The following is a 24,763-nucleotide window of genomic DNA, read 5'->3' as shown; positions in this document are numbered from 1 at the left end:
ATTAATGTGAAAGATTTCAGTTATCCACGAAAATGAAATAAGCATAAAAGATTCCTATGTATGGAGAGGGAGAGAATCGATAAATTAAGAATATGATTACTCGAAAACCGAAATCATCCCCAAAAAGCGAATTCTTATTCGATCCTGATAGTCACGGCGACAGTTCTAAAAGAAAGCTGTAAAACTAAACGCAATCGATTCGTTAAAATCTCAAGCCGTTCATGTGAATTGTGAAACTACTGGTCAGGGGCCCGTTTCTCGAAAGTCTCGAAAACTTTTCGGGCCCGAAAAGCCATTTGTGAAAGTGCTATCCGCTTGTTTTGGAAAGCTGATCTTTTAACATGTTTTCAAGGTAGCAAAAGGCAAAATGACTGTGAAGTTTGACGACTTAAATCATTTCCGTTCTTCAGATGCAAAGGAAATCGTCATACCCAAAAATGGCCCGTAAAGTTTCGGGACTTTCGAGAAACGGGCCCCAGGCCCCAGTTGGAAAACGCGATCCATCGGATAAATTACTATCCATTTTTTGCTATTACTTATCCACTGGGTAGTGATTTATCGGCGGTGGATAGCACTATCCATCGTTTGAACAACTGAGGCCAGGACTGAAATAAAACTACCATAAAACGAGTGGAAGTTAAGCACATTGAAAAGTTGGACCGTGAAAAGTTTTAAGTGCCACTGTGATAAAAAAGTCACTTCCTTCTTTTCTTCAAATTTTGAAAGGGTGTTTGTTTGGGTCGTTTAACACCTGACTGGCAAAATTTTATAGAAAGGACGTTTACTTTGAGTGTAGGTTTTGGATTTCACGGTGCATCCGAGTCATTACTCACTTTCAAAACTGACCGATTGGACCTCAGATGGTTGGATCTAGGGAAAAGTGGCGTCATTTATTAAATTTCAACGTGTAAATAAAGCTTATTATACATGCAAAACGCCAGTTTAAAGTCTGAAAACCCAAAACTCCCGTGCTGCATATTAATTCTGCCGCGTACATAAGCATTGCGAGCTTTTGACGTCATTTTCACCTCGATCCAGTTCTCTCAAGATCTTGCAGTGCAACGCGCCTTACAGTGGTCACCCAACAAACTTTCACATTTGACAATTACGTGTAAATACGTCAACTCAAAAACCCATGCAACGGTGTTCAACTTACAACTGTGCGAACTTTGCAAGGAGGCGTGACTGTCAATCAAATTCGCACACCCTTATTGGCGGATAATTTGTAAAAAACATTGTTAGGTGGCCACGGTAAGGCGCGTTGCACTGTAAAGTTAGTAATGGTGGACCGTTAAATTGGAAAATTCCAATTAAAATAAACAGGTGTCCTTTTGAAATCAAGGCTTAAAACTTTTGGTCACTTAGTGCTTAGTTAACATAGTTTTGAAATCCAAAGAAAAATAATATTTTACAATGACTGCAAAAATTCTCATGCGCTCCTTGGCTAATTTTTATTGTCAATAAGCGGACAGACACAAATTTATAATTTATGCGATAATGACGCGATATTGATCGCGTCAGATTGAAGTTTCTCGCATTTTTGTTTCGCTTTCTTCTCGTGTTTTGACTTAATTTTGACCCCTCTGCCTTTTTTTATTGTAAAAAACAAATTGATGTCAGTTTTTCATGCGCCTGTCCTGTTATTGATCATGAATTGCGTCATAACATTGTCAAAGTAAGGCTCAATTCTCTGCGCAATTGCTAAAATTGCGTTCATAACTGCGAGGATCATAGCTTCACAGGACAGACGCATGAAAAACTGACATCAATTTAGCAAATTGATGTCAGTTTTTCATGCGTCGTTTTTTGGTCAAAGTATCACTTTAAAAAGTAAAAAGCAAAAAGTTGGTCAATAATGAACGCTTCTTTGTTCAGTTATATGCATATGCTCACGTTGTCGTCAAAACCTAACTCAGTTGACTTCACGTTTTTATTTTGTGGATAGGGAAAAGATGCCGCGATGCCGGTGCGACGCTCCAACCAACTGCTTAGTCAGGCTTCTCTGCGCAATTGCTAAAATTGCGTTCATAACTACGAGGATCACAGCTTAACTTGATTTCATATCCGCAGTGCAATATATGATTCATTTAATTTCACATATCATTTCGTTCATTGCCACACCTTTGTCGCATTAAAAATCTTGCAATAGTCGCGAATTGATTGCAATAACGAGAATATATATTTAATTTGTAATGACGTTCGCGTTGCCGTTGTGGTTGCTAATATATTAGGGAGCTTAAGCACGCGCGTTTTGCAGACGCGGACGGCAACCGGAAGTGAGCTGTTTTCCCTTTTAACTTGTCTCTCACACAACCACATTTACATTGCCAAATGTGGCAGAAACTACTGTCCTAGAACGCGAAATGTTCTTTTCCGGTTGGCGTCCGCGTCTCAAAAACACGAGTGCTTAAGCTCCCTATTTGACTAGCTTCCAACGGGATTGATAGCTCAGGGTGCGTTTCTTTGGGAGAATCCAAGATTGAATTTATGATCTCAGATCACACGGATATCAGGGCCGTAGCTAGCCGGGGGGCATCTTCCCCCTCCCCCCCCCCCCCACCCCCCTGGACCTGTTGAGCCAGACAAATAAGGTCTGTGGATGGAGTTGTTTTGTTTAGACTTAATTATTTTGATGGTAGTGAATAGCAATGTTTGGCCATTTTCGTCACCGAGAAATTACTACTTACTTATCCTCATCGGGCCCATGAGGACTCTTAGGGCCGGCGCAGAGAAATTGGTTGGTCGATTTTTCGGATACATATCTCATGACAATTGCTAAAAATAGCGTTTCGGAGCCTCCAAATTTGAAAATTTTCTGGAGGAAGATACCCCCAGTATACCCTAGACCCTCCTACAAGGATCGTGGCATCGGTACTCGAGATAATGCCCCCTCGTTACAGAAACCTAGCTATGGCCCTGGATACTTTGTTCCCAAAGAAACGAAGAATCCGAAAACGGAATTTTCTGACGTGTCAGCCCACTTTCGTTTATGATTAATGAAATTTGCATCAAAATGAAGTTGTGCGAAAAATTCACGACTATCTACCTGGCCAAACGTCGTTTTTTCGGATGCCTCTCCAAAGAAAACGCAAGGATCATGAATCCTAAAAATCCGTATTCAGATCTGATATAATGAGTCCACTAAGACAGTAGATTCCTCGGATCAATAATCCATTTTCGGATTTTTGTAAAGAAAGGCAAAATCTGCTTTTGGATTTGGATTTTCCCAGAGAAACGCACCCTCAGTATGTTGGTAGAGCAAGTGCAGCCCAATCTTAAGATCGTTGGTTCGAATCCCGTTCAAGACTGAATTTTTGCCAAGCTTTCTTTGCAACTTCTTTAGCTCAACTAGTAACTGTGTTGATTTTTGCAACTTTCATTTCAGTTTCCATAAGGTGGTACGGTTTGTGAGGTGATACACGAATCACGCCCAAGTTATCGGTGGATAGGTCACTATCCAAAATATTAAATGTTCTTCATATACGCCTTCACGAGGGGTACATTGGGGGTTGCCCAATACCGCATTTCCACGCCAAAAATTGGCAAATACCGAGTTCAACGTCGAAACCGAAATTAATATGTTCTCTATTTTCTTTCCCGTGTTGCTCTGGGTGCCTGGACTACCTTGTCAGTACAGCAAACGCATCGCGATCTTGCACCAAGGAGGAAGGTTGCAACGTTTCCAACTTCCCCCTGGAGCACCCAGAAGTTTACGCTTATCCTGGATTAAGTTAATAGCCCTTATTCACGATAGCCGCCATGTTGGTTTTTAAATTGTCATGAAAATTAGCCATGTGTTATGTTGGGGGGCAAACAATGGAATAAAGGCAAATTGTGGAAAATCGTCTCGTCGAAATATTAATTAACATTGCTAAAAGTACATTTTAGAATTTAGAATTAATTACCTTTTATAATAATTTTCTATCTTTTGATTGCCTCCGACATTTTGACTGTCTACTTCGTTATCTGCGCATTTTTCACTAAAAAAACATCGAAGTAACTTGTGTTACGGTTGAACGTGAAACAAATCATACGTGTGGCTAAGATGTTCGTTATAACCTCTCGAACTTGTGTTGTTTGCCCTCTCAGAAATGTGTAGCTAATTTGCATGATAAAGGCAAATCCAACACGGCGGCTATCGTGAATAAGGTCTATTGGCTTTCGAAAAACTGGGCCCTGAAATGTAAAATGTAATATCCTTGATGAAAATTTAAGAAATTATAGGTCAAGAGGCCTGGTCATGATTCCTTAAGGGGGTGGCACTTAACTACAGAAAGACGATGGTTGCTAAGGAAGCTTTTTAGTCACAGAGCCCTACAAAAAGGTTGCATGGATGGTTTTACAGCCCAAAAAACATGAAATGCCCTCAGTATGTGGGACGCTTTTAGATTCTAATCTTTTAGCTGCTTTGAAATCTTGGAGTTACCTTGGTGGAAGCTTTAATACTATGACAATACTATTTCCTTAACATTGACTTAAAAGAGATTCAGGATTTGCCAAACCCATGTTGGTACCTTTTAAACTGCTAAGGTATCGGACAAACTTGTTTCCCCTAAAGCTTTCCTCTGTACTCTCAGCCGACTTCTGTGAGGTGGAGGGACCCAAGTGTCTGTCTCAGGATCAATTACAATGTCACGCCTCATTACACCAATGTCTCTTTGGCCTAAAACTATTTTAAGTGCTAGAAAAAGGAATGGGGTTATGAGTATAGCAGCATAAAAAGCAAGATATAGCACTGAATACCCTGCAAATGTAGTGAAGTAAACAAACAGGGAGACCAGTGGAATAATTGTGAGCTTTAAGGCAAGATAGAGGTGGCTGCCTCTTGAGACTGTAGGGTTGGCTTTGGGTTCAAGATGAGAGCGACCATGACACACAGCAACAACAAAAATAACTGCTTGAGCTATGCTTGCGATGCATGTTATGACAGCTCCACACCGCACTGCCACCCTGGCATCAGGATCGAGATGATTTGGGTCAGAGACAAACTTGTTCATCAAGGCAACAATAAATGGAAAGAATCCAGTGAACGACAAGGAAATGTTGTTTGCAACCAACATAATTTGGTTCATTTTCCTGATGCCATGGAACAGCGAATGGTGAAGAAACCACAAGAGGGCGATGATGACGAACGTTGCGATGTATATCAGAAATTTTGGCCACATTTTGAGGACAGTTTTATCAATCCCATCTTGATCAACATCCTGTTCCTTTGGAAAATTCTCTGTAGTTATGTCCAGAACCAACAGAGTGGCAACAATGGAGAATACTCCATCGCTGAAACATTCCACTCTCTCTGTATCGATATAATTCCCAAACGTGAGGTCAAAATCAGCTTCAGCCATACGGATCGCTTTGCACTTCCGGAACATAATACCAAGGAAGCGATGTATGCAAGGCGTGAATATTACAACAGAGATCAGCACCCACGATGTCACGCTACTAGTGTTGCTAAAAGAGGCTGACAAAAGATACATTAACGGATTGATTAGTTTCTTGACCAACATATAGTTTCTCCGTTCTTTCAATTGCTCCTCAGGCAACTCTTGAAGCTGCTCCTTGAGTAGATGATGCCGACGGAAAGAGTACAAAATCATTACTACTTCCAGACCCTCTATTATCAACATGTTGCAGCAAATTAAGACTATAGGAAGATACTTTTTCGGGTATTTTCCCTCTAGAGCGCAACCAAAGGGCAAAAATGAAGTGAACATCAGCGATGCGAGATTTAACCAAATCAAGACATCGTCCACATGAGCGAGGATCTTCAAACGATGCACGTGAGATTCCCAGACAGAACAGATGACAAGGAAGGACATAAAATACACAACAAGCTGAACCCATCGATCCTTGAGCAGCTCCTCGAGGTCGGAGTCCGATTTCTCTTCTAATCTCCGTATTGGAAGGATCAGGATAGTGGAAACAATTGCAAAAACAGCATCGTTAAAACATTTTAGACGGTTAAGATGAACGAAGTCTCTTTCTTCTTCCATGACTTGAAACTTGACATCACGTGAGTGGCACGAACTTCCGAAAAGCGAGAAATCGTCCCGATCATTTCCGAAGCTTTCCGTAGTTCGCACGACGTACGTTGTAAATAAAGAAGATGGCGGGCGATACTTGTAAACACGATTCGAACCTCGAAGAAGATTGCAAAGAAGTTGATATCTTTGAGGCCTCTCAACGAGGGTAAGGGATAACGGATAATTAGTAAGACTCTGTTGTTAGTTTGCTTGTTTGAGTCTTCATTGAACTCACAGTTCCTCTCAATCTTTTTTGTAATAGTTCTTCCTCTAACACTGTCTAACAACAAACGAAAATTCACCTGTACTTTGACCTGGTATACTGTTCAATATTATTTTTTGAGCCCCATCTGGTGTTAAAAATTGCAAATTCCTCCAATTCCTGTGCCTTTGTGTACACTTCTATTAGGAGATGTTCTTTGTCTTCTTTTAAAGTGATAACCAGTATACCTAGTCGGAAAATACCATAATACTCTTTGTTTGTCCCCCAAATTTTGCACAAGCATTGTTTCCTGTTTCTCTTGGGACTTACAATGGTCCCAAGAGAAAACAAAAACAATTCTTAATCAAAATTGGAGGGGGTGGGGGACAAACAAAGAGTATTATGGTATAATTTCCACTTTGGTCAATTCTGAGTCAATTCTGAGTCTCATTACTCAGGGAGTGACTGGGACACCAGCAACATTGTAATTCTTGTGTTAAACTCCACAGGACCACGAATATGCATTTTATGTGAAAATTTTATCTTTTCTTCACAGAGAAGTCATGATGTGCAGGGAACTCATTGGCAAGCACGGTGCAAAAATTCTTAGTTCATATGATAATCATGGACACACTCCTCTTCACTGGGCTGCCCTGGGAGGATACAGTGAAGTGATAAAATTCTTTATTAACTGCGGTGTTGATGTCAATAGGCAAAGTCGCTCTGATTATGGACCTTTTCCTATACACTGGGCTTGTGTAAATGGTCACATCTTGTGTGTGGATCTTCTCATTCAAAATGGCGCATCTATAGACTGCACGGACAATAAAGGTTGCACCCCGCTTATCATTTGTGCTCAGTATGGTAAGGCAATGCTGGCTGGATATCTCATAGGAAAAGGCGCAAAGAGTGTTTTGACAGATCACGAAGGGGATAATGCTTTGCACTGGGCTTGTTTTAAAGGTCAGGCAAATGAACCAGTTTAAAATATTCTGTCTAATATATCCAGGGGCCCGTTTCTCAAAAGTCCCGAAAACTTTTCGGGCCCGAAAAGCCATCTGTGAAATTGCCAACCGCTTGTTTTGGAAAGCCGATCTTTTAATGATGTTTTCAAGGTAACAAAAAGAAAAATAACTGTGAAGTTTGACGAATTAAATGCTTTCTGTTTTTGAGTTACAAAAGGAATTGTGACACCCGAAAATGGCCCATAAAGTTTCGGAACTTTCAAGAAACGGCCCCCAGGGCACTTAAAGGTTGAATGGGCTAACCCCTTGACTCCAAAATCGGCCTGAACCAGCCAGACTTAGTATTTTGCTCTGTCTAACACCAGAGCATTTTACTCTGTATATAATGATAGATGATTTTACTCGTCAATGGGGAACCCCCGGAGTGAGAAAGGCCTATTGATCAAAGAGAATTGACTGCATGACTGAAGTTCATAGCCTTCATCCCTATTAAAGCTGGGCAATGACGCTGGTAAGATCTGGATTGCGTCCTTTGTTTTTGACCATTTTTTGTCACATGACTGAACAATAATGCATTCAGATTTGTTAATCTGACCTTTTTCCAAAATGGCCACCATTTAGTATAATTTCTTTTTTTTGTTTGCAAATTAGTCATTGTTGCCTTTTTCAAGGTTTTATATCCTTTTGGATTTTAAGTTTAATTAAGAACAAGGCAACGAGGGCTCATTTGCAAGAAAACAAACAAATTATACTGCAATGATGATCTTTGCTAGATCTCCTCTGTGACAATCCTGCTCCCCCATGAACTGGAGAAAACAAGGATCCTGGCCATCTCTTGCAGTATGGCCTATGGAATCAAGATTAGTACAGTAGCATGTTTTTTCTTGGCAAACAAGTCAAGGAAGAGAGCACCCCATAAATCAGTCTGGTAGCACTGTAGAGTGTGGTCAACTAAATTTGTCATACTGTAGGATGTGTATTATGTGAGAGATGTGAGAGAGAAAATGACCTGTGCTACTTCATGTAATACGGAGTTTAAGATCTGTGACGCAACGGTAACGAAAACGTCATTAATTTAAAATTGCAACTTCAGGTCAATTAATCTTTTTCGTCATTATGTCCGCTTGTCTAACTTCTAAGAACTAGTGTAACTTTCCAGGAGCTGAATTAGGAGGTGCGGTGTTGTCAAGCTACGACAGAAAATTCAAATTCGCTGCCTTGTGTTACGTTCTCTGAAAAACTTGAGAATTGGTAATTTCACGTCGTAGATTTGCAGAAAACGTGAAAGAAATGTACAAAAATGAAAAATGCACCTGCAGAGCGTGCAAAGCTATTGTTTTTGCTTATTGAATATGCCAAATTTGTGACATTTTCGTTGCCGTTGCGTCGTAGATCTTAAACTCCCTAATGCCCACCACCAACCTGACCACTGCTCCTCTAGCCTGCGCAGCTGGCGTCATTGTTATTAACAAGCGGTAATGCCACATGAAGAAAGGGGAGAGGTGTGCCCCCCCCCATTCCCTGGGTGACTTTGCTGCTGGTTGATTTGCCTCTTGCGCCAACGATACTGCCAGCTACGCAGACTAGTAACTGCTCCTCTTAAAATTCCGTTTTTCATTGACTGTAAACCATCATCACCTCCCTTGCGTTCAACACATGAACAAATTTTCTTAAAACTGCAGGTTCTGTGAATTTGTGCTCCGACAGAGAAAATGATTTTGTTTTAACAGGTCACAGTGAGCTTGTTCAGCTCCTACTATATTCTGGTTTCGACCCAAAACAAAAAGACAGGTTTGGTCAGGTAAGGGGAGTTATGGGACTCTATTCACTGCTGGTATGTAAAGGCAGAGACGTTTTTTTTTTATTGGTTCTAGATTCTCAACCTCTGACTTAGTAATTTAAGTGCCAGCTCTATTATACTATGTGTTTGTCAGTGAAGGTAATTATTCCCTTGAAAATGATGTACCATCCAGATCCTTCTCAAACTTGGCACAGTTGATATTCATGCACATGTCATTTAAAATATGCAATAAAAAGGTGGTGTGACTGTGCTTGTTTTCGCTCTGCATACCCTTTATTCTAAGTGTTTTTTTACTGAATTATGCAAGAGGTGGAAAAATTGTTGTTATAAAGGATCGTAGCCCAGCCACTTTGCCAACCCTGTTCCCAGGATGATAGCAATTCAACTTCGGAATCCATCTGTCACGAAAATGAACCTCAGGATGTAGTTTCAGAAATTAACTTCCCCGTAAGCTGCATCTTTGCCCCACTGTATCTGGTTGAGAAATCTCTGAATGTAGCAAACAGATCTAGTACTAACTAATAATTGGCTCAGGTTTTATTTATGTTGAAATACTTATAAAACTGCTTGTTTAGACACCTCTTCATCTGGCCTGCCTGAGTGGAGATCTTACAACAGTTGAACACATTGTTGACATGGTAGGCATTGCATATTTGCTTCAGCTACATGGTTATGACCATCACATACACAATGTATGTACATAATGGTGGCTTTTATTTTTCATGTAGTTAACTCTTGGCTCAGTTCTAATGTAAAGCATATCAAGAAGAAAGCAGGGGTCCAATGAAACCTCTGTAACTCTTTAATGCTCCCATTGACTCATGAAATGCCCTCCATTGACAGTAAAATCTGTCATTAGACAGAGTAAAAGCTCTTGAGACTCACTCCCAGGAGTGAATGGGTTAACTGAATGGCAGTGTACTGTATCCTTGGAAGCTGGCAGCTCCATACATTTTTGAAAATTGATGAAAAATCTCGACAGTCTAGCTGATGATGAGAGCTGCAGTAGGGGGGCTGCGTACATTGCTTGTTACTGGTTTCTTTTGAAACCAATAATTATGAGTACTGGTAATACAAAAGCCACCTGAATTTTTCACGTGTCTGAAAGAGACAATCTTGCTTAAATTGTCCAGATAAGTGCAACTATCGCTTCTCCAAAAGCAAAGCTTGTGTGATCTATCTTTTTTTCTTTATCTGATGTCTTGCAATAACATTGCTTGCAGTTAATTTGATTTTACATACTTTTTATGTTAATCACAGTTTTTAAAGTTTGATAGTTTTAAATGTGAACTTGTAGGAAAAAATAAAATAATCTTTGATATGCTTTAAGCTCACCAGTCAGTAAACCTTTCATGGGTTTTTGTGGAGAAAGGTGAGAAACACCAGCTCGCAGTAAATATTTGTGAGTCTCTTTTTCTAATGTAAATTTTAAAACTTTGTAGGATTCCTTGAATAAAATGTAAACTTAGTTTATGGTTTTGAATAACCAGGGTTAAGGTAGATACCTATTGATTATTCTAGACGCAAAAACGAACTCAATGTTATATTAAAGAAAATCAAGAGACAAAAGTGCTCTCATCTATAGCTTTTCGAACAATCAAAACTCTTTGAGGCAACAATCAATGACACCCTTAAACAAAAATTCATGGCCTCCATAACCTACCTGTAAGTCGTATACTTGCCAGAATTAATGATAGTTCTTATCCAATTAGATTCAAGATATAATATACTGTAGATACCTTAATGAGAAAATGAGAATTTAGAAGCAATAAACCTTATTCATAAATGGAGGTCAATTTATAATTCTTTGTCTAAGTGCAAATTAGCCTACCAAGCCTCGATACCATACAGTGAATTAAAAAAAATTCTTGCTCTAAAATGAGGTTTGGTAGGCTAATTTGCACTTGGACAAAAGAATGATAAATGTGGCTGCCATTTATGAAGAAGGTCAATGGGATTTAGCAAAATGGCGTGGGCATCGTAGAAGATCACACTGGGGTTGTGCGCCTCAGTTGAATAGAATAGGCCATTTTCGAAATATCAAATATTGAGCTTGATAGTGAGGCAGTGAGGACAAAAACAATAGGAATGTGAAAAATATTTGCATATCATCCACTTTCCTTTGTCTTTGTCCTCTAAACCTCTCTTTCAAGCTGTATTTTAATATATCGAAAAAGGACTATTCTCGTTTTCGAATTCCAGCAACATTCCTTTATTTTATCCCATCCACCCCTCCCTTGCTCCCTCAATTACCGTATCCTTCCTCTTATCCCGTCGGTCATTTTCCTGTTTCTCTGTGCCTATCGTAATCCAACCATCAATAATATTGTTCTTTCACACACAATCTGTAAAATCTGTAAAACATTCCTTGTGCCCTGGGTTCCCTCCACCTCGCCTCCCCTTTCTTCAGTCATTTTTCTATCCGTCCACCTATCAACCCACTCATTCATCCATCCTTTGAGCAAAAGTCGATCCCTGACCTTCTATCCACTCCTTCATCCAACCGTCTATTTCTACATTCGCCTTTTGGCTTCTACAACATCGTGTGTTTGCGCGATATTCCCGAGAAAAACTTTAAACCTCCTAAATAATCGAGACAAAGATTAATTGACCGAATAGAGTGTTTTCATGTGACGTCATCGCGGCCATTTTGGTGTACCCAACTAATCCCCTGGGAAGTGAGCTCTATTATCATGCAAACGTTTTCCTTTGTTCGGTGGAAAAGCAAGGTTACTGATCACACGAGTGAAAACGCTATTCGGGCCTTTTGCAACAAACTGGTCACGTGACTGATAATTGGCGAACTTAAAGGTCGGACTTTATAACTTTCAGAAATGGAAAGATCGTGTTTGTCTTAGCAAGAATACAAATTTTTTAGAGAAATACCACTTCAGGTAAAGATTGTATGACCATTTCAACACTCGAAAATTCCATGCTTTGGTTTTCGAACGAAAGGCTTTTTGCCCTTCATAAGTACGCGCCACAAACAGAGCTCAGATTCCTTCATACTTTTACCATGGGTCAAATAAGCGAGAATAAATGTGCAAGGGTGGAAATTTTCAGACTTTCATATTTCGAAGGAAAAATTTTAAAGCGGTTTGAATACAAGGATTTGTATGAAAATCATCCCATACCGTCAAATCCTTATAAATTCTTTCAACTGTAACAACACCACTTTAAACGGTATACCTACGAAAAATTGGCATGGTAGCTTAGTTTGAGCTGTTCTTTTTATCTCTAATGAAACCGTCGTGTTTATGAAAAACAGGTCACGTGAATAATTGTTGCAAAAGCCCTATTGGCTGATTCAATGTTGTACCCAGTTCAAACCCTTTGGGAATAAAACGTTTTGTTCCAGGCATTTCCATATAATTTAAATGTGATTGCTACATTATAATGCAAATACAATTTACACAAAAATTACCCTCGGGAGATTTAAATTGGGTACAACATTGGGCTGGCCGATTTGGTCTATCGACTTCACTTCACCGAATTGCGTCTGCAATTTCAAGTGAACCAATAGACCCTTTGCATATATGGCGCCTAAATTTGAATAACAATACTTTGAACATCCTTAGCCTCGTACTTATGTTTCTAGACAAAAGGATTTTTCACATGAATGTGAGGCTTAGGATGTACATTGCCATTTATGCAAAGGGTCTATGGCCGTGCGGGTTTAAATTAACCAATCGAAATCACGAAAATGTCTGTTCCCGCGAGCCCGCTAATGATAAATTTCCCAAATGAAAGTGTCATAAAGTTTAGTTTCAACATCGTACATTGATAGAAATAATTTCTTTATAGGATGTTGAATTAAATGTTGTTGACAGCAATGACAAGACTCCCTTGAAACTAGCTATGGCTCGAGATCACAAACAAATCGTGTGCTACTTGCAAGGAAAACTAAAGCGAATTGTCTCTTGCCAATTAAGGTGGGCCTTTTGGTTGCATTTTTTGAATAATGTCTACTGTGCATTCCTGCTGGAATCAAACTGTTATATCAATTGTCAAGTACATGTAATGATAAGACACTTTGACTCTCTTTATAGTATGACGTTTAAAAGGAAAAATTTCATCAAATAAGCAAAGTAACTCTTGATGCAATACAAGTGCATCAACTGTTAAACAATGCAGTGTTTCCCAGAGGAATTTAAAGCGAACCTCCACTCTTACTACAGATTAAGTTTAAATCGAAGGAAATTATGTTTTCAAACAAATTTGCTCGAAATTTGTTTTTAACAAAGTGTTTATTTTTTCAAATCGTTTATTTTCACTTTCTAATTTCGCGGGCGCCGCCATCTTGAATAATTATGACGTGTTACGGTTGCCCTATTATTCTGACACTACAAAGATCTTTTGTCTAATAACAATTGGACAACCGTAACACGTCACGATTATTCAAGATGGCGGAGCCGGCAAACTATGCGATTCTAAAACTTATTTTTTTCCAATACAGTCAGTTATTTTTTTTGTTGAAGTGGAGGTTCCCTTTGAGAGATGAGAATTTACTATATTTTGGAGTTTAATCAAGCTTGGTCTATCTCTCTGGTTATGTGCATCAGTGTTCTTTGCGCTGTAGCGAGATAGCAAGAGACGTATCTCGGCATATCACAGTTCAGCGAAACGGAGCAAGGGTTGCACAGTCGGTTAGTGCGCGGCCTTGGTGCATAAGGTCCTGAGTTCGATCCCCGGATGTGGCATCCTTGTTTCGACTTCTTTCCTTTCAGTGTAGCCTAAGTAGCTTTAAATACCCTTAAAATGGAGCACTGATGGAAAGAGGGGGGTAAAATGAGCGCACCGTCGGCTTCCTGGGAGAGTACTCTCTAGAGAGTAAAGGAACTTCCGACTTTAAATAACGTGTACCTTTACCTTTACCTATTTAAAATTTATACCGTTTGTTTTGTAACGACCTATTTACACGACACGATTTTTGTCGCATGCGATAAGCTTACGACAGTCCTACCACCCGAATTGTTTCGCGTAAATGAAACCTATAACTTGCTTACGATTGTCGTGTACGTCAGAAAAAAATGTAGCATTTCATCTTCAATATTTGACATAAAACCATTTGATGTATTTTCACTTTTCCATTTACAGGGACGTTGTATTCGGTCCGCCTGGCAGATCTAAAGCTGGAATCTTATTTTACTTCGGTATGCTGTTTCTATGGGGATATCCTGTGTACTTTTATTACGTAAGTATCTTGGAAAGTACTTGTCCTAAACAGCTGACGTTTCTGACAGTGATCGAAATCTTCCGGCAAAGCTTCTGGTCTCGGGTCCTTTTAGTGAGTGAATAATGGGCCAGATGGTACAGGAATGTAGGGGGCTGGTTTTGCATTTACACGCATGCACCTGCTTCAAAACCCACTATGCATGACAACGTTAACGCACTATTACTTGTCTTGGATATCTTTTACCAGGTACTATTCTCAATCCTTTTTTGACTTTATTGATTCGTCCCATTCAGTTCAGCAAAAGTCTACAAGCCTAAAACAGCACCGTCTATTAATTCAGGTTCTCTGCATTGAATTTCAATGTTGCATTTTTGTCGTCATGAGATATATAAATCCCGCTTAGTATTCTCCGGCCCCGCTTTTTCCTAATATCGCTAATATTCCTAATATCCCCCTATTTAAAGTCACTGCTTACGAGCCAGACGGCCCACCAGGCCGGCGCTTATCTCTAGTTTCCGTGGCATGAAGCTACTAGGGGTATTTATACTCCCCCCTGTATGGGATGCTAGTCCATCGCAGGGTTACCCCCAGCATTTCGCCGGTACCCATTTATACACCTGGGTGGAAAGAGGCACCGTGAGAGTAAAGTGTCTTGCCCAAGAACACAACACAACGCAATGTCCCCGGCCAGGACCCGAACCCGGACCACTCGATCCGGAGTCGAGCACTCTAACCATGAGGCCACCCCGCCTCCCAGATCCTTCCTATTTACGCAACCAAAAAGCCACTACAAGATTAAAACAGTACCATCATAAATTAAGGTACTCTGCATTAAATTTTTTAATGTTTCATGAGAAGATGTATGAATCCTTCATGGTAAGTCACGATATAAATTTCTCAGCTCCACTTTTCCTAACACCTTGTAACAATTAGTTGAATATATGCGCAGCTGTTCTATAAGTGAAATGAAGTCTGTGGAATGACGAAAGAAAATGTGTGAATCACGATTTTTTTTTTTTACTGACCGACACGGAAAAGATAGAGAAGAATTTTAGGAGTAAACAGACTAAATGGAGATTTGTTCATTTCCTTGCAGGTGCTTCCCGATACATGGAGTTTAATTCCCTGGGTTCATTATGTGTTTATCACTTTAAATGTAATAATGTGGATCTCGTTGTATAACGCGAACATGCGGGAACCGGGGTTTATTCCTTGCAACAGTCCTGATTATGATATGGCTTTAAAACAAGTAAGTCATCAACAACACCTACACCTTTAGAGTTTGATAAAACAACGCCGGAACATGTGTTTAATAATCTGACGCTAAAACAACTTCTTTAAACAAGATGGCCGTTAAATTTTCGACGAACACGGACGGTAACAAAAAGTGGACTTTTTGTATCCCTAGAAAGTGGTTTCGCCAAAATTTTCGAACAAATCGTCTCTTTTTGAGTGAAGACATTTGTTAAAAGGGAGAGAATATGCATCCTGTCGACGTTACCTGCTTTTAGAGGCTATGTCACTCATAATGGGCAGTTTGAATCCTATGGGTAGAAGTAAAGACCACAATGTTGCAATGTTAAAATTTGTTGTAACGGGAAGGCCTCTTTTTGCCCGCTTAACATCGCACCTGTGCCCAAACTTATATAGATGGCGCGACACCCAAAAAATATCGCGTGAAAGCAGAGATGAACAGAAACACGGTAACGCGTATTTTTAATTGTTGAGTCTCCTAGCAATTTCCGCTTTCCTTATTTTATTTTATTTTTGGTTTGGATCTTATTTGTTCCCAGGTCCCTTTCTATGAAGAATGGCAGGCGAAGACTGGACAAAATCCTTTGGAAAATCTTTGCCATACTTGTAGACTGGTGCGACCACTACGCGCAAAGCATTGTAGGATATGTAACCGATGTGTAAAGCATTTTGATCATCACTGTCCGTATATTAACAATTGCGTGGGCCTCAGAAACAGGTCAGAATAAATTAGACTAAACCATGTTCAAAGATATATTCTTTTGCATAACATATTTAAGTGATCAGTTTCACAGAAAGCGGATTCCTGATGAGCTTAAAATTATACTTTCGTGGTTTCATTTCGTCTTCTTTATCGTGTACTGTCATAATTAGTTAAAACTTGTTAAAAGAAGTTTCGCTCTACGTTTTCGTCCACTTTGAGGTCTTGTTTTGAGATTAGTGGGCCAGACGAGCGGGCCAGACCAGAACCAATTGCGCATGCTCACACGTGTTCCCCGCGCGTAGACCCGCGCGTACCACCTGCTAGCAACGTCGCCTCCATGGATTTCGGCGAAGGAGAAATCGAAGAGTGCGGTTCTTTAAAGGTTTAATATATAAGCCGTGATATTATTTTGGTTTCGCAACTCGCAATGGAGAGATTTAGTATTGCGTTTAGGGCAAACGGTTAATGTCAGACTATAAACCACGTTTTCACAAAAATGGAAGAAATCCTTTTCTTTTAATGAACTGTATTTTTGGTACTTGTTTTCTGCAAACTTCTCTTGTGCTTGATAACTACTTTTCAAGAGAAATGCTTCTCATTTGGAACTGCATTGTCACTCAGAAATGCTTTCCAAAATGAACTCGGGTATGGCAAACACGTCAGACACGACGGAAATTGCACTAGAATTGAAATTTGCGGAATTGTTCCTCGGTTACTTGGGAAAATCGCTTGGCCCTGACCATTTAATTTTTGTTTTTGTTTTTTTTCTTTTTACAGGGGCCCATTCTTCGTATATGTAGCTTGCGTTGCAGCTTGCAGTATAATCACAGTGTTTTTGGCCATCACAGAGCTTCGTCTGGGGGGATTCAGTTGGATTTTTCTTATCGGGTTATTACAGATGATTTTGGTTTCGCTAATCGTGGCAGCTCTCTTCATTTTTCTGGTAAGCGTACATTTCTTGCGTCCCCCTGTCAATTTGCGTTCTGCAGCCTGCGGTGCAGGCGTCTCATTAGTGAAAGCGAGTAACCGTTGTTTCGCGAGAGCAAGTATCATGCGAGTTCATCGAGCCGCCATGTTGGATAGGTGTTGGGAGGAAATACACCTTATTCCAAAATGGCCGCCGGTTTAGTATTCTTTTGTTTGATTGCAAACACAGGCGCCCCAAGCTCAGTGTGAGAGAAAGCCAACAAAAATATAAGGATTTGTACAGTCCAGCCGTGAGAATTCGAAAATGGTCTATTAAGCCATTATCAGTTCCTCGGTTGTCAACGGTTATAATAAAATACCAAGGCTGAACACTGAATCCCCAGGAGCCCAACAAATGGAGTCAAATATTCCTGTATAAAATGTTCCCACGCTTACAATTCCATCGTAGAATTCGAGGGCATTGGTTTTTCTTTCATCTCTTTTATTTATTTATTTATTTATTTATTGATTTATTTATTTATTTATATATATAATCTATATTTTTATTTGTAAATAGTTATTATCTTATCTTATCTTTTTTTTTTTTTCTTTTTTTTTCTTTCTTTCATTTCAATCCGCTACAAATCCTTATATTTTTTGTTGGCTTTCCTTCACACTAAGCTTGAGGCACCTGTGTTGCAAAGTGGCCCTTTTGGCTCCTCCAAGCTTAAGGTTAAATATTCTTTTGAATTATACGTTTAAAAGCGTGGCAAAAAGGGCCAATTTGCTAGGAAACAAAAGAATACGAAAGTGGCGGCCATTTTGGAATAAGGTGGTGTATGGACTTCATGGCAATTTTTTCTCTCCCCAATCTCCCTCGACGTAAAAAGCTTAAGATGGTCGCCAAATTTCGCGAAGCCGCCCACTAAAATACCCCTGCACTGCACTGCACTGCACTTGCTACTGAAAAGAGTGCGAAAGAGGACCTCAAACCCATCAGCTCCTAGCTGGCTTTATAGCTCAGTTGTTATAGCAAGTGTAGCACAATCGCTTGTTCGAGCCCGTTGAAGCCTGGCTTTCTTCAGCCTGGCTTTCTTCAGCCCGGCTTTCTTCGCAATTTCTTAAGTTCCTTATCCAACTGCAATAATCAATAGAATCTTCATTTCAATAAAGTTGACAGTTACTTGTGAAAATACACTGTTCGTGGTTAGTGTTACGAAGCTCGTTTAATCCCGACCAAGGGACTCATCAGAGACCTTTCTGCTGGATGAAAGTAAGTTGTACCGGCATTTTGGCAATTTTACTTTAATTTTCCTCCACAGTCGAATCAAATTTCCATGAACATAACGACCAACGAGAGAATTAACAAGAGGAGATATGCGTATCTTACTGGCCCCTCGGGGATTTTTCTCAATCCCTTTGACAGAGGTTGCATGAAGAACTGGTTGGAGTATTTTCACTGGATTCCACCCTATGACAAGAAACCTAACCTAAGATACAATGTTTGACAGCGTCACCGGACAGACGCTGTAAATAGAAGTGCCGGGGCCGAGGCCGGGATCTTTGCTTGCAGTTAAGCCTGGTCCCAAGTGTGACGCAAGCATTAACATGCTCAACTTCGCAGACGTAGTAGAGTCTAGGACTGGAAAGTCGTGGATTTCCAATATCGTATAATCCTGGCCTGGAAATTCCGGAAAATAAGTTCAAGACAAGAAAAATCCTGGAAAATTAGATCTATGCTAAAACAAAATAAATTTGTTATCTCAACCGGTCTATTTGAAGACTTTGCGAGACCACGAACTGCTCTCGCTTTTGAAGTTTATGGAGTTTCATAACCAGTCCATCCATATAAACTGTGTTCTGATTGCGTCGCTATTGAGGACCACGCTTTACACTCTTCGCTTGTTAATATAGAAATTTGTGTTGTAGAAGACATCGTGTTAGAAGCAAACGTGCTGCTTACTTTTCAAACTTGGTCCTCTGGGTAATGTAAGGTCTTTCGGTTGGGATAATCAATCAAAAATCAGCGGTCTGTTAAATAATGGGGAAGCAAAAGTACTTATGAGCCCATGCACTGGTGTAAAATTTTTAAAGTAAGAGTCCAAAAAATTATCCGGTATTTCGGGCTCCAAATTTCAGAGATAACTCACTCTGATATGCACTTTGATTATTCAAAGCTGGTTTCTCGGCTGATTAATTAGAAAATGATGGGCATATGCTAAGGAGGCAGAAATTGTAAACGAAGATTTCCCTAAAAAAGTCACCCCAAATTGTTTCTGTTTCTTACTTGAACAAATAGACCGATTGCATAAACGAGGCTAGTGAGTGTAATTAGCACATAAACAAAAGAATACGTTTTTGGCGGCCATTTATGCAATCAGTCTATAAGCACCTTCCTATTTCGATTTTATATCGAATGTAGTGTCCTGTCAGCAAAGTTTTACAATACAAGAATTTGTGGAATTTGTACAGAATTCAATGATGGACCTTAATTTGTAAGGGACGTAAAATATTTATGAAGTTGCGCCGGTTTTAGTAGAAATAAAAAATTCTCACATTCTCAAAGAAGTTTGAAACCGTGGATAAGTAAGCATATATTTAAATTCGAAACGTAGAGATGACGTCGTCCATCGACTCCAAGGCTATTCTTTTAACTCTGTCGGCCCCGGAGGGGTTCACTATTGACGAGTAAAATCGTCTGGCGTTAGAGTAAAATCGAAAAGTCCGCTCGTTTAAGTTTCAAAATAGAGGCTGCTTGAGAGTTTTGGATCAGCAGTCGCTTGTAGTTGCAATTTAACTGGCATTTTGTATAGAAGATAGTTTCAGTGTTGCCAATCTTATTTGTAGAGTTCTATGGCGATAAAAAATGAATAATATATAAATTCTCAACATAGTTATGAGTCACTCGACATTCAAATCAGTGAAGAAAAGTGCTCATTTCCGGTGAATTTTTCCTTTTCTGGAAGCTCATTAACAAGCGCTCCCTTTTGGCAGCGGTCTCTTTTCTTTTGCGTTCGCTGTGCTGACGAGTACGAAAAAATGGGTCGAAACTCACTTTGTTGAGCATGCGCGGCGGTTACTTAGCGACCGAATCCTCATGAGACACTTCATGTTGTGTGGGCTCACTTAACAACAGCGGAATTACTTAAAGGAATGCGCGGGACACAGCGGGCTCACGTCACAGTCAGCAAACATATCATGGGGCATGCGGTCCAAGGTTGTGGACGGCGGTTGGATGGAAGTGATGTGGACTATGAAGACTTCAAGTTGGCTTGATGGCTCAATTTGGTGCCGCAGAGGTCATGGCTTCCATAAATTTAGTCTAGGTCAGGAGCCCATCTGGAGCGTGCAACTTCCATACAGCGTCTGTGAAACCGCGTTTTCACAAGTAGGTTTATTTGTAGACTAGCCCTTCCCGCGAATTCGGTCAAAAAACAAAGGCAGTTCCGGTTCGGTGACCCTATGACGTCAGCTTAATATCTTGAAATTGGTCATCGGGCTCCTGTGGGAGTCTCATTCGCGGGAAATTCAATCTAAAAATAAATCGGTCTTTGAAAACGCCGTTACACGAACACAGTAGAGTTGTAGGCTCCGGGTCATGGGTTCCTGTCTAGGTCCATCATTTGTTAATTTCTATGCAAGTTAACAAACTTAGGAAAAACATCGTATAAACACGTGTGCTGTGGATTATCAAACACCTTTGAAATTCATGGAAGCCCGCACTGGAATGCGTTCTATTTAAAATACACCAAAGCTGACAATAACGTTCCAATAAACATTTTCTTTTGTCTTTTCATGCTAGGAGGTCTGATTAAAAACATATAATTTTTTAGCTTTTACGAAATAGTACAAAAATGGTTCATTTACTTGATTCCCAAAAGATAGCACAAACTGACCACGAGAATTTCTTAAAGCGTGGAAACAACTCTGTGAGCGGGGCGTGACAAAGTAATTTGACCTTTTTGAGAGTTTTTCTTGCATGCTCCTGATCTCAGAGTGGGGCACCTTATGACAAATACATAAGAATTCGTTAGACTGACGAGGTGAAGAAGATGCAACATGTACATAAAGTGTCACCTTCGACGGTCATTAATAACAAACCATTCTCGAACAAGTGCTTAGGCTTAAAGAATTAGTACTTGGCACTATAAACTATTTTCGTTGGGTTCATGGAACGACTGGTTTTCGTCCTCTTGTTTGACCCTTAAGTTGCTTGCTATGTATTTGTGATAAAGTGTCCCACATGACTGGCTGCTGGATCCATCCAATGGAAGAGAAGCGTTGTGTGACTTCGGAGGAACCCTGAGAACGAGGAAGTGGTCATCGGGACAAATGTGGCGAAAATTGCCGACTTGTGCTCAGAGCGCATGACGATTACAAGGAATACTTAGTTTACTTGTTCTTTTGGGAGTCAATACGTTTTGCTATAATGAGCAAAAAAGCATTCTGTCTATTCTACTCCTGATAACAGAATCAAAGGAATTAAGTTTTACAAACTATTGTTCTTCGGCCATCGAAGCTTAGTGAGAAGTAAAACATAAATAGCGGTGATAGACATTTCGAAGCAACGCATTTTGATTACCTGAGGTTTCGTATACTTTTCAAAATAAATGTTGCAGCCTATGAAATTTCAAGTTCGTAAGAATGCCTTGCTCCGCCATGTTTCTCACCTCTATATATTTGAGTCTAGTAATTCTCATTTAAACACGTACTGAGCGTTCTTTTGCAGTAATTTTGGCGTACGGGGTCCACTGACCGCTTCGAAGTCGTACCACGCTGTCCCGAGCTAAACTGATGGATTCTGTTTTCAGAATGTGCATTCTTTTGGAAAACCTTTCCTCAGTTACTTTTGACGTTTAATCTCGCATTTTTCCTTTCTAATGTTTCCCCTCCTTTATTAATTCACTACCACATTAATATTTTTAGACAGAGCGTCAGTCGGTGATGATCTCGTATGCTTTTAATTCCTTACTCACGCTCCTAATTTGCAAATGAAACCAGTTTAGGCCGCTGGTTTTGTAAGAAAAGCACACCCGACTTGTCCAAGTCCTGTCCTGCCGCCATTCTTTGGAGCCCCTTTCCGTTTGATCCCCAAATAAAACTGATTGTAAACGTCAGATTGATAATAGTTGTAGCCGTCAGCGTGGTGGATTTCTCTCCATATGCAAGACTCATCCTCATTTGCCTGTGAAAGGAAAGCCGATGCCGTTTGTTATTCAAAGCCCCGCAAGGGATGAGGTGAATTTAAAACAGGAAAGGGGAAGAGATTTTTAGTCAATAAAAACTGAAAAACTAAAATGTAATTTGAAACTATCAACCCAATTTTCTTCTTGGCAAAAAGCCTCTTCCGTTCCTTAAATCTCACCGTTTATCATATCACCTGTATCTCAGTCCTCAAAAAAAAAAATGAAACAAACCTGAAATCAATAATGGTTTCAGATTTAAAATGTAATGTATCGATGAAAAATTAAACTTTTAAAAGAATAATAAGCGAAAGACATGAAATCTTGAGAACCTGACTGAAATTAGACTTTTCTTTTGTGGCATTTAATCCGATCATTTTATCTGTACTTGAATGAGAAGAGTCAAAGTAGTTGTTGCTTTTTCATTCGTCTATCTTACATAGAATCGTTCAACCTTTCTACGTTGTATTCGATCTACCCTAATCCGTAATAACAGCCCCTTCACTGTGAGTTATATTTGATAGCCAATTTAATAAGTGACTTATTTTTTCAAAACTAGCACCTGGACGCTTCGTAAATTTGAACATACCCTAAATTTTAGGCCAATATAATAAACGTTTCTACAAATGCCACTTGTCTCAAAAGTGCTTCAGTGGCCTCTCAAAACTGAAAGAAGGATATTACGTTCTGGACAGTGAAATGCGGATTCTTGCCGTGATTCAGATTTTTTTTTAAGAACAAGACATTTTAAGGCGATCCCTGAGGAAAAAAGAAGTGCCGGCCGGGTTTACCATAACTTAATTTTTAATCCGCCTACATTTGGTGGTAACTGCAGTATCGACTATGAAATTAGTGACGACTTAATTCAATGAAAAATTAATTTTTACGACACAGCAGCATCATGCAACCTTGTGACCTCAGTATATTCTAGATGAGACCAATTCGTTAGCCGACGTAAAACGCGATATATGGTGCTACAATTGTAGCTCTCGATCGACATCTAAACCATGTCAGATTTTTATTGTGGCTTTCAACGTTTTAACTGCTCAGGAGGTTACGAAAAACACCTTCGTTTTCACTGATCATACTTTTACCTCTGAACTTGGAAAGCAATTTGAAGTTTCATGTTGCCACAGCGAACAAGTCGTTTGCCTCTTCAAATGCGTTCGATAAGTTCAATAAATATTTTCCGTTTTTCTCGAAGAGATCCATTTAACTATAGAACTTACAGTTGTGTACAAATTCCCTTGGGCATTCACGGCGATATAAGCGTTAGCATTCACTCCTTGGATGGTAACTTTGCCGAAATCTGTCGTTTTCATTTCTAGAACTGGAGGAAGTGAAAAAACACAATCGATAAATTCTTTTTTGGATGAAGTGTATTCATGCTGATATGTAGAATATTTCAAGGATATGAGGAAGGCACACGAGACTAGACACAAAGGGGACAACTTAAGCTTGAAGACAATTTTGGTGTAGGTAAAACCTGGTCTTTAACAGCGAAGCAAGAATACCCGAGCAACAGACGCGCGCATACGCGTTGGTGTGTCGTTGTCCAAACTGACAAACCCTTACTTTCGATCAACGCGTACGCTACTCAGTTTGTGTACGTGGCTTATGCTTTTGCTTAATTGCGCCACCAGTACGGGAAATGTAAATTCGCTTTCGTTTGTTACTGTAATTACGATGCGAATATTTTACTATGACACAAACGTTACTCAATACGTTACCATGAAACAGGAACGAGGGGAGAAAGAATTTTAAAATATATATACCTTAGCAAGGAAGATGACTACGGTTACGAGAACGTTGTCTAAAAATACCTCTTCCCCGTCACTGGAATAATTTCGAGCTAAGATTACCGAAAGTCGTTCGGCATAAGAATTAAAGTATGTATCAACAATTGGTATGAACAGTGCAGATGGTTGCAGGAAACATTGAAGATTTATCGTCAGGTGTTTGCGTCCTCCACATAAACTCGAATTTGGTCAGTTAACGTCGTTGTCAGGAAAAGAACGGCTTGGAAATGGACCAAAGTGTAAAACGCACGTGCAGGGCGTGCACAGCCTTTGTTTTTTGTTGATTTATAGACCGATATGTTGTGACGTTCTCGTAACCGTCGTCGTCGTTCTTGCTAAACTGCTCTTATATATTATCCTGACGTGCTACGGTCAGTCTCCTCGATCCCGGTGTTGCTTTGTCGAGGATGGGAAACAAAGGTCTTAATTAAAATGAAAAGAAGGATGATGTAGAGCGTGCAAAAGTACTGTCTTTGCTCATCGCACATGCAGATTTGTAGCGTTTTCGTCACGTGGCTTGATAAAGCTCTCTGGCAAGAAATTTTAGTAACCCAGTGAAAATTGAATAATACATGATATTTCATTTCTCTTACCGCAATGTTCGTCATTCGTTCTCACTCCTGAAATGCTCTGCTGCTCAGCGTTGATTTGAAGGTAAAATCCCCACTTCGAATACAGGAAAATTCGCACGGACACCATTGTGTGCTCACAACTGAGTTGCTATTGCTGAACAGTGGGCCGTCGCATTTAT

General features: G+C 39.8%; 3 protein-coding genes across 3 annotated transcripts; 1 reads left to right on the top strand and 2 right to left on the bottom strand.

Annotated features, from left to right (window-relative positions):
* Positions 1 to 4,284: 4,284 nt before the first annotated feature.
* LOC138017057 (endosomal/lysosomal proton channel TMEM175-like) lies at positions 4,285 to 6,107 on the bottom strand. Its single transcript, XM_068864264.1, has one exon. The coding sequence runs from the start codon at positions 5,991 to 5,993 to the stop codon at positions 4,518 to 4,520; it is 1,476 nt and encodes a 491-aa protein (XP_068720365.1). The 5' UTR covers positions 5,994 to 6,107; the 3' UTR covers positions 4,285 to 4,517.
* LOC138017056 (uncharacterized) lies at positions 5,973 to 19,590 on the top strand. Its single transcript, XM_068864263.1, has 10 exons — positions 5,973 to 6,189; positions 6,782 to 7,188; positions 8,921 to 8,991; positions 9,567 to 9,629; positions 12,796 to 12,923; positions 14,089 to 14,185; positions 15,264 to 15,416; positions 15,961 to 16,139; positions 16,902 to 17,067; positions 18,353 to 19,590. The coding sequence occupies exons 1-10, from the start codon at positions 6,107 to 6,109 to the stop codon at positions 18,536 to 18,538; spliced, it is 1,533 nt and encodes a 510-aa protein (XP_068720364.1). The 5' UTR covers positions 5,973 to 6,106; the 3' UTR covers positions 18,539 to 19,590.
* A 1,201-nt stretch (positions 19,591 to 20,791) lies between these two features.
* On the bottom strand, positions 20,792 to 24,763 carry LOC138017058 (fibroblast growth factor 2-like). Its single transcript, XM_068864265.1, has 3 exons — positions 24,606 to 24,763; positions 23,443 to 23,543; positions 20,792 to 22,215 (listed from the first exon to the last, which is right to left on the bottom strand). Exons 1-3 carry the CDS (start codon positions 24,709 to 24,711, stop codon positions 22,033 to 22,035), a joined length of 390 nt encoding a protein of 129 aa, XP_068720366.1. The 5' UTR covers positions 24,712 to 24,763; the 3' UTR covers positions 20,792 to 22,032.

The sequence above is a fragment of the Montipora capricornis genome, chromosome 9 (assembly GCF_036669925.1).
Source record: "Montipora capricornis isolate CH-2021 chromosome 9, ASM3666992v2, whole genome shotgun sequence".
NCBI classification, from domain to species: Eukaryota; Metazoa; Cnidaria; class Anthozoa; order Scleractinia; family Acroporidae; genus Montipora; species Montipora capricornis.
The sequence above is the reverse complement of the archived record's forward strand: the minus strand, read 5'-3'. Positions and strand labels throughout refer to the sequence as shown.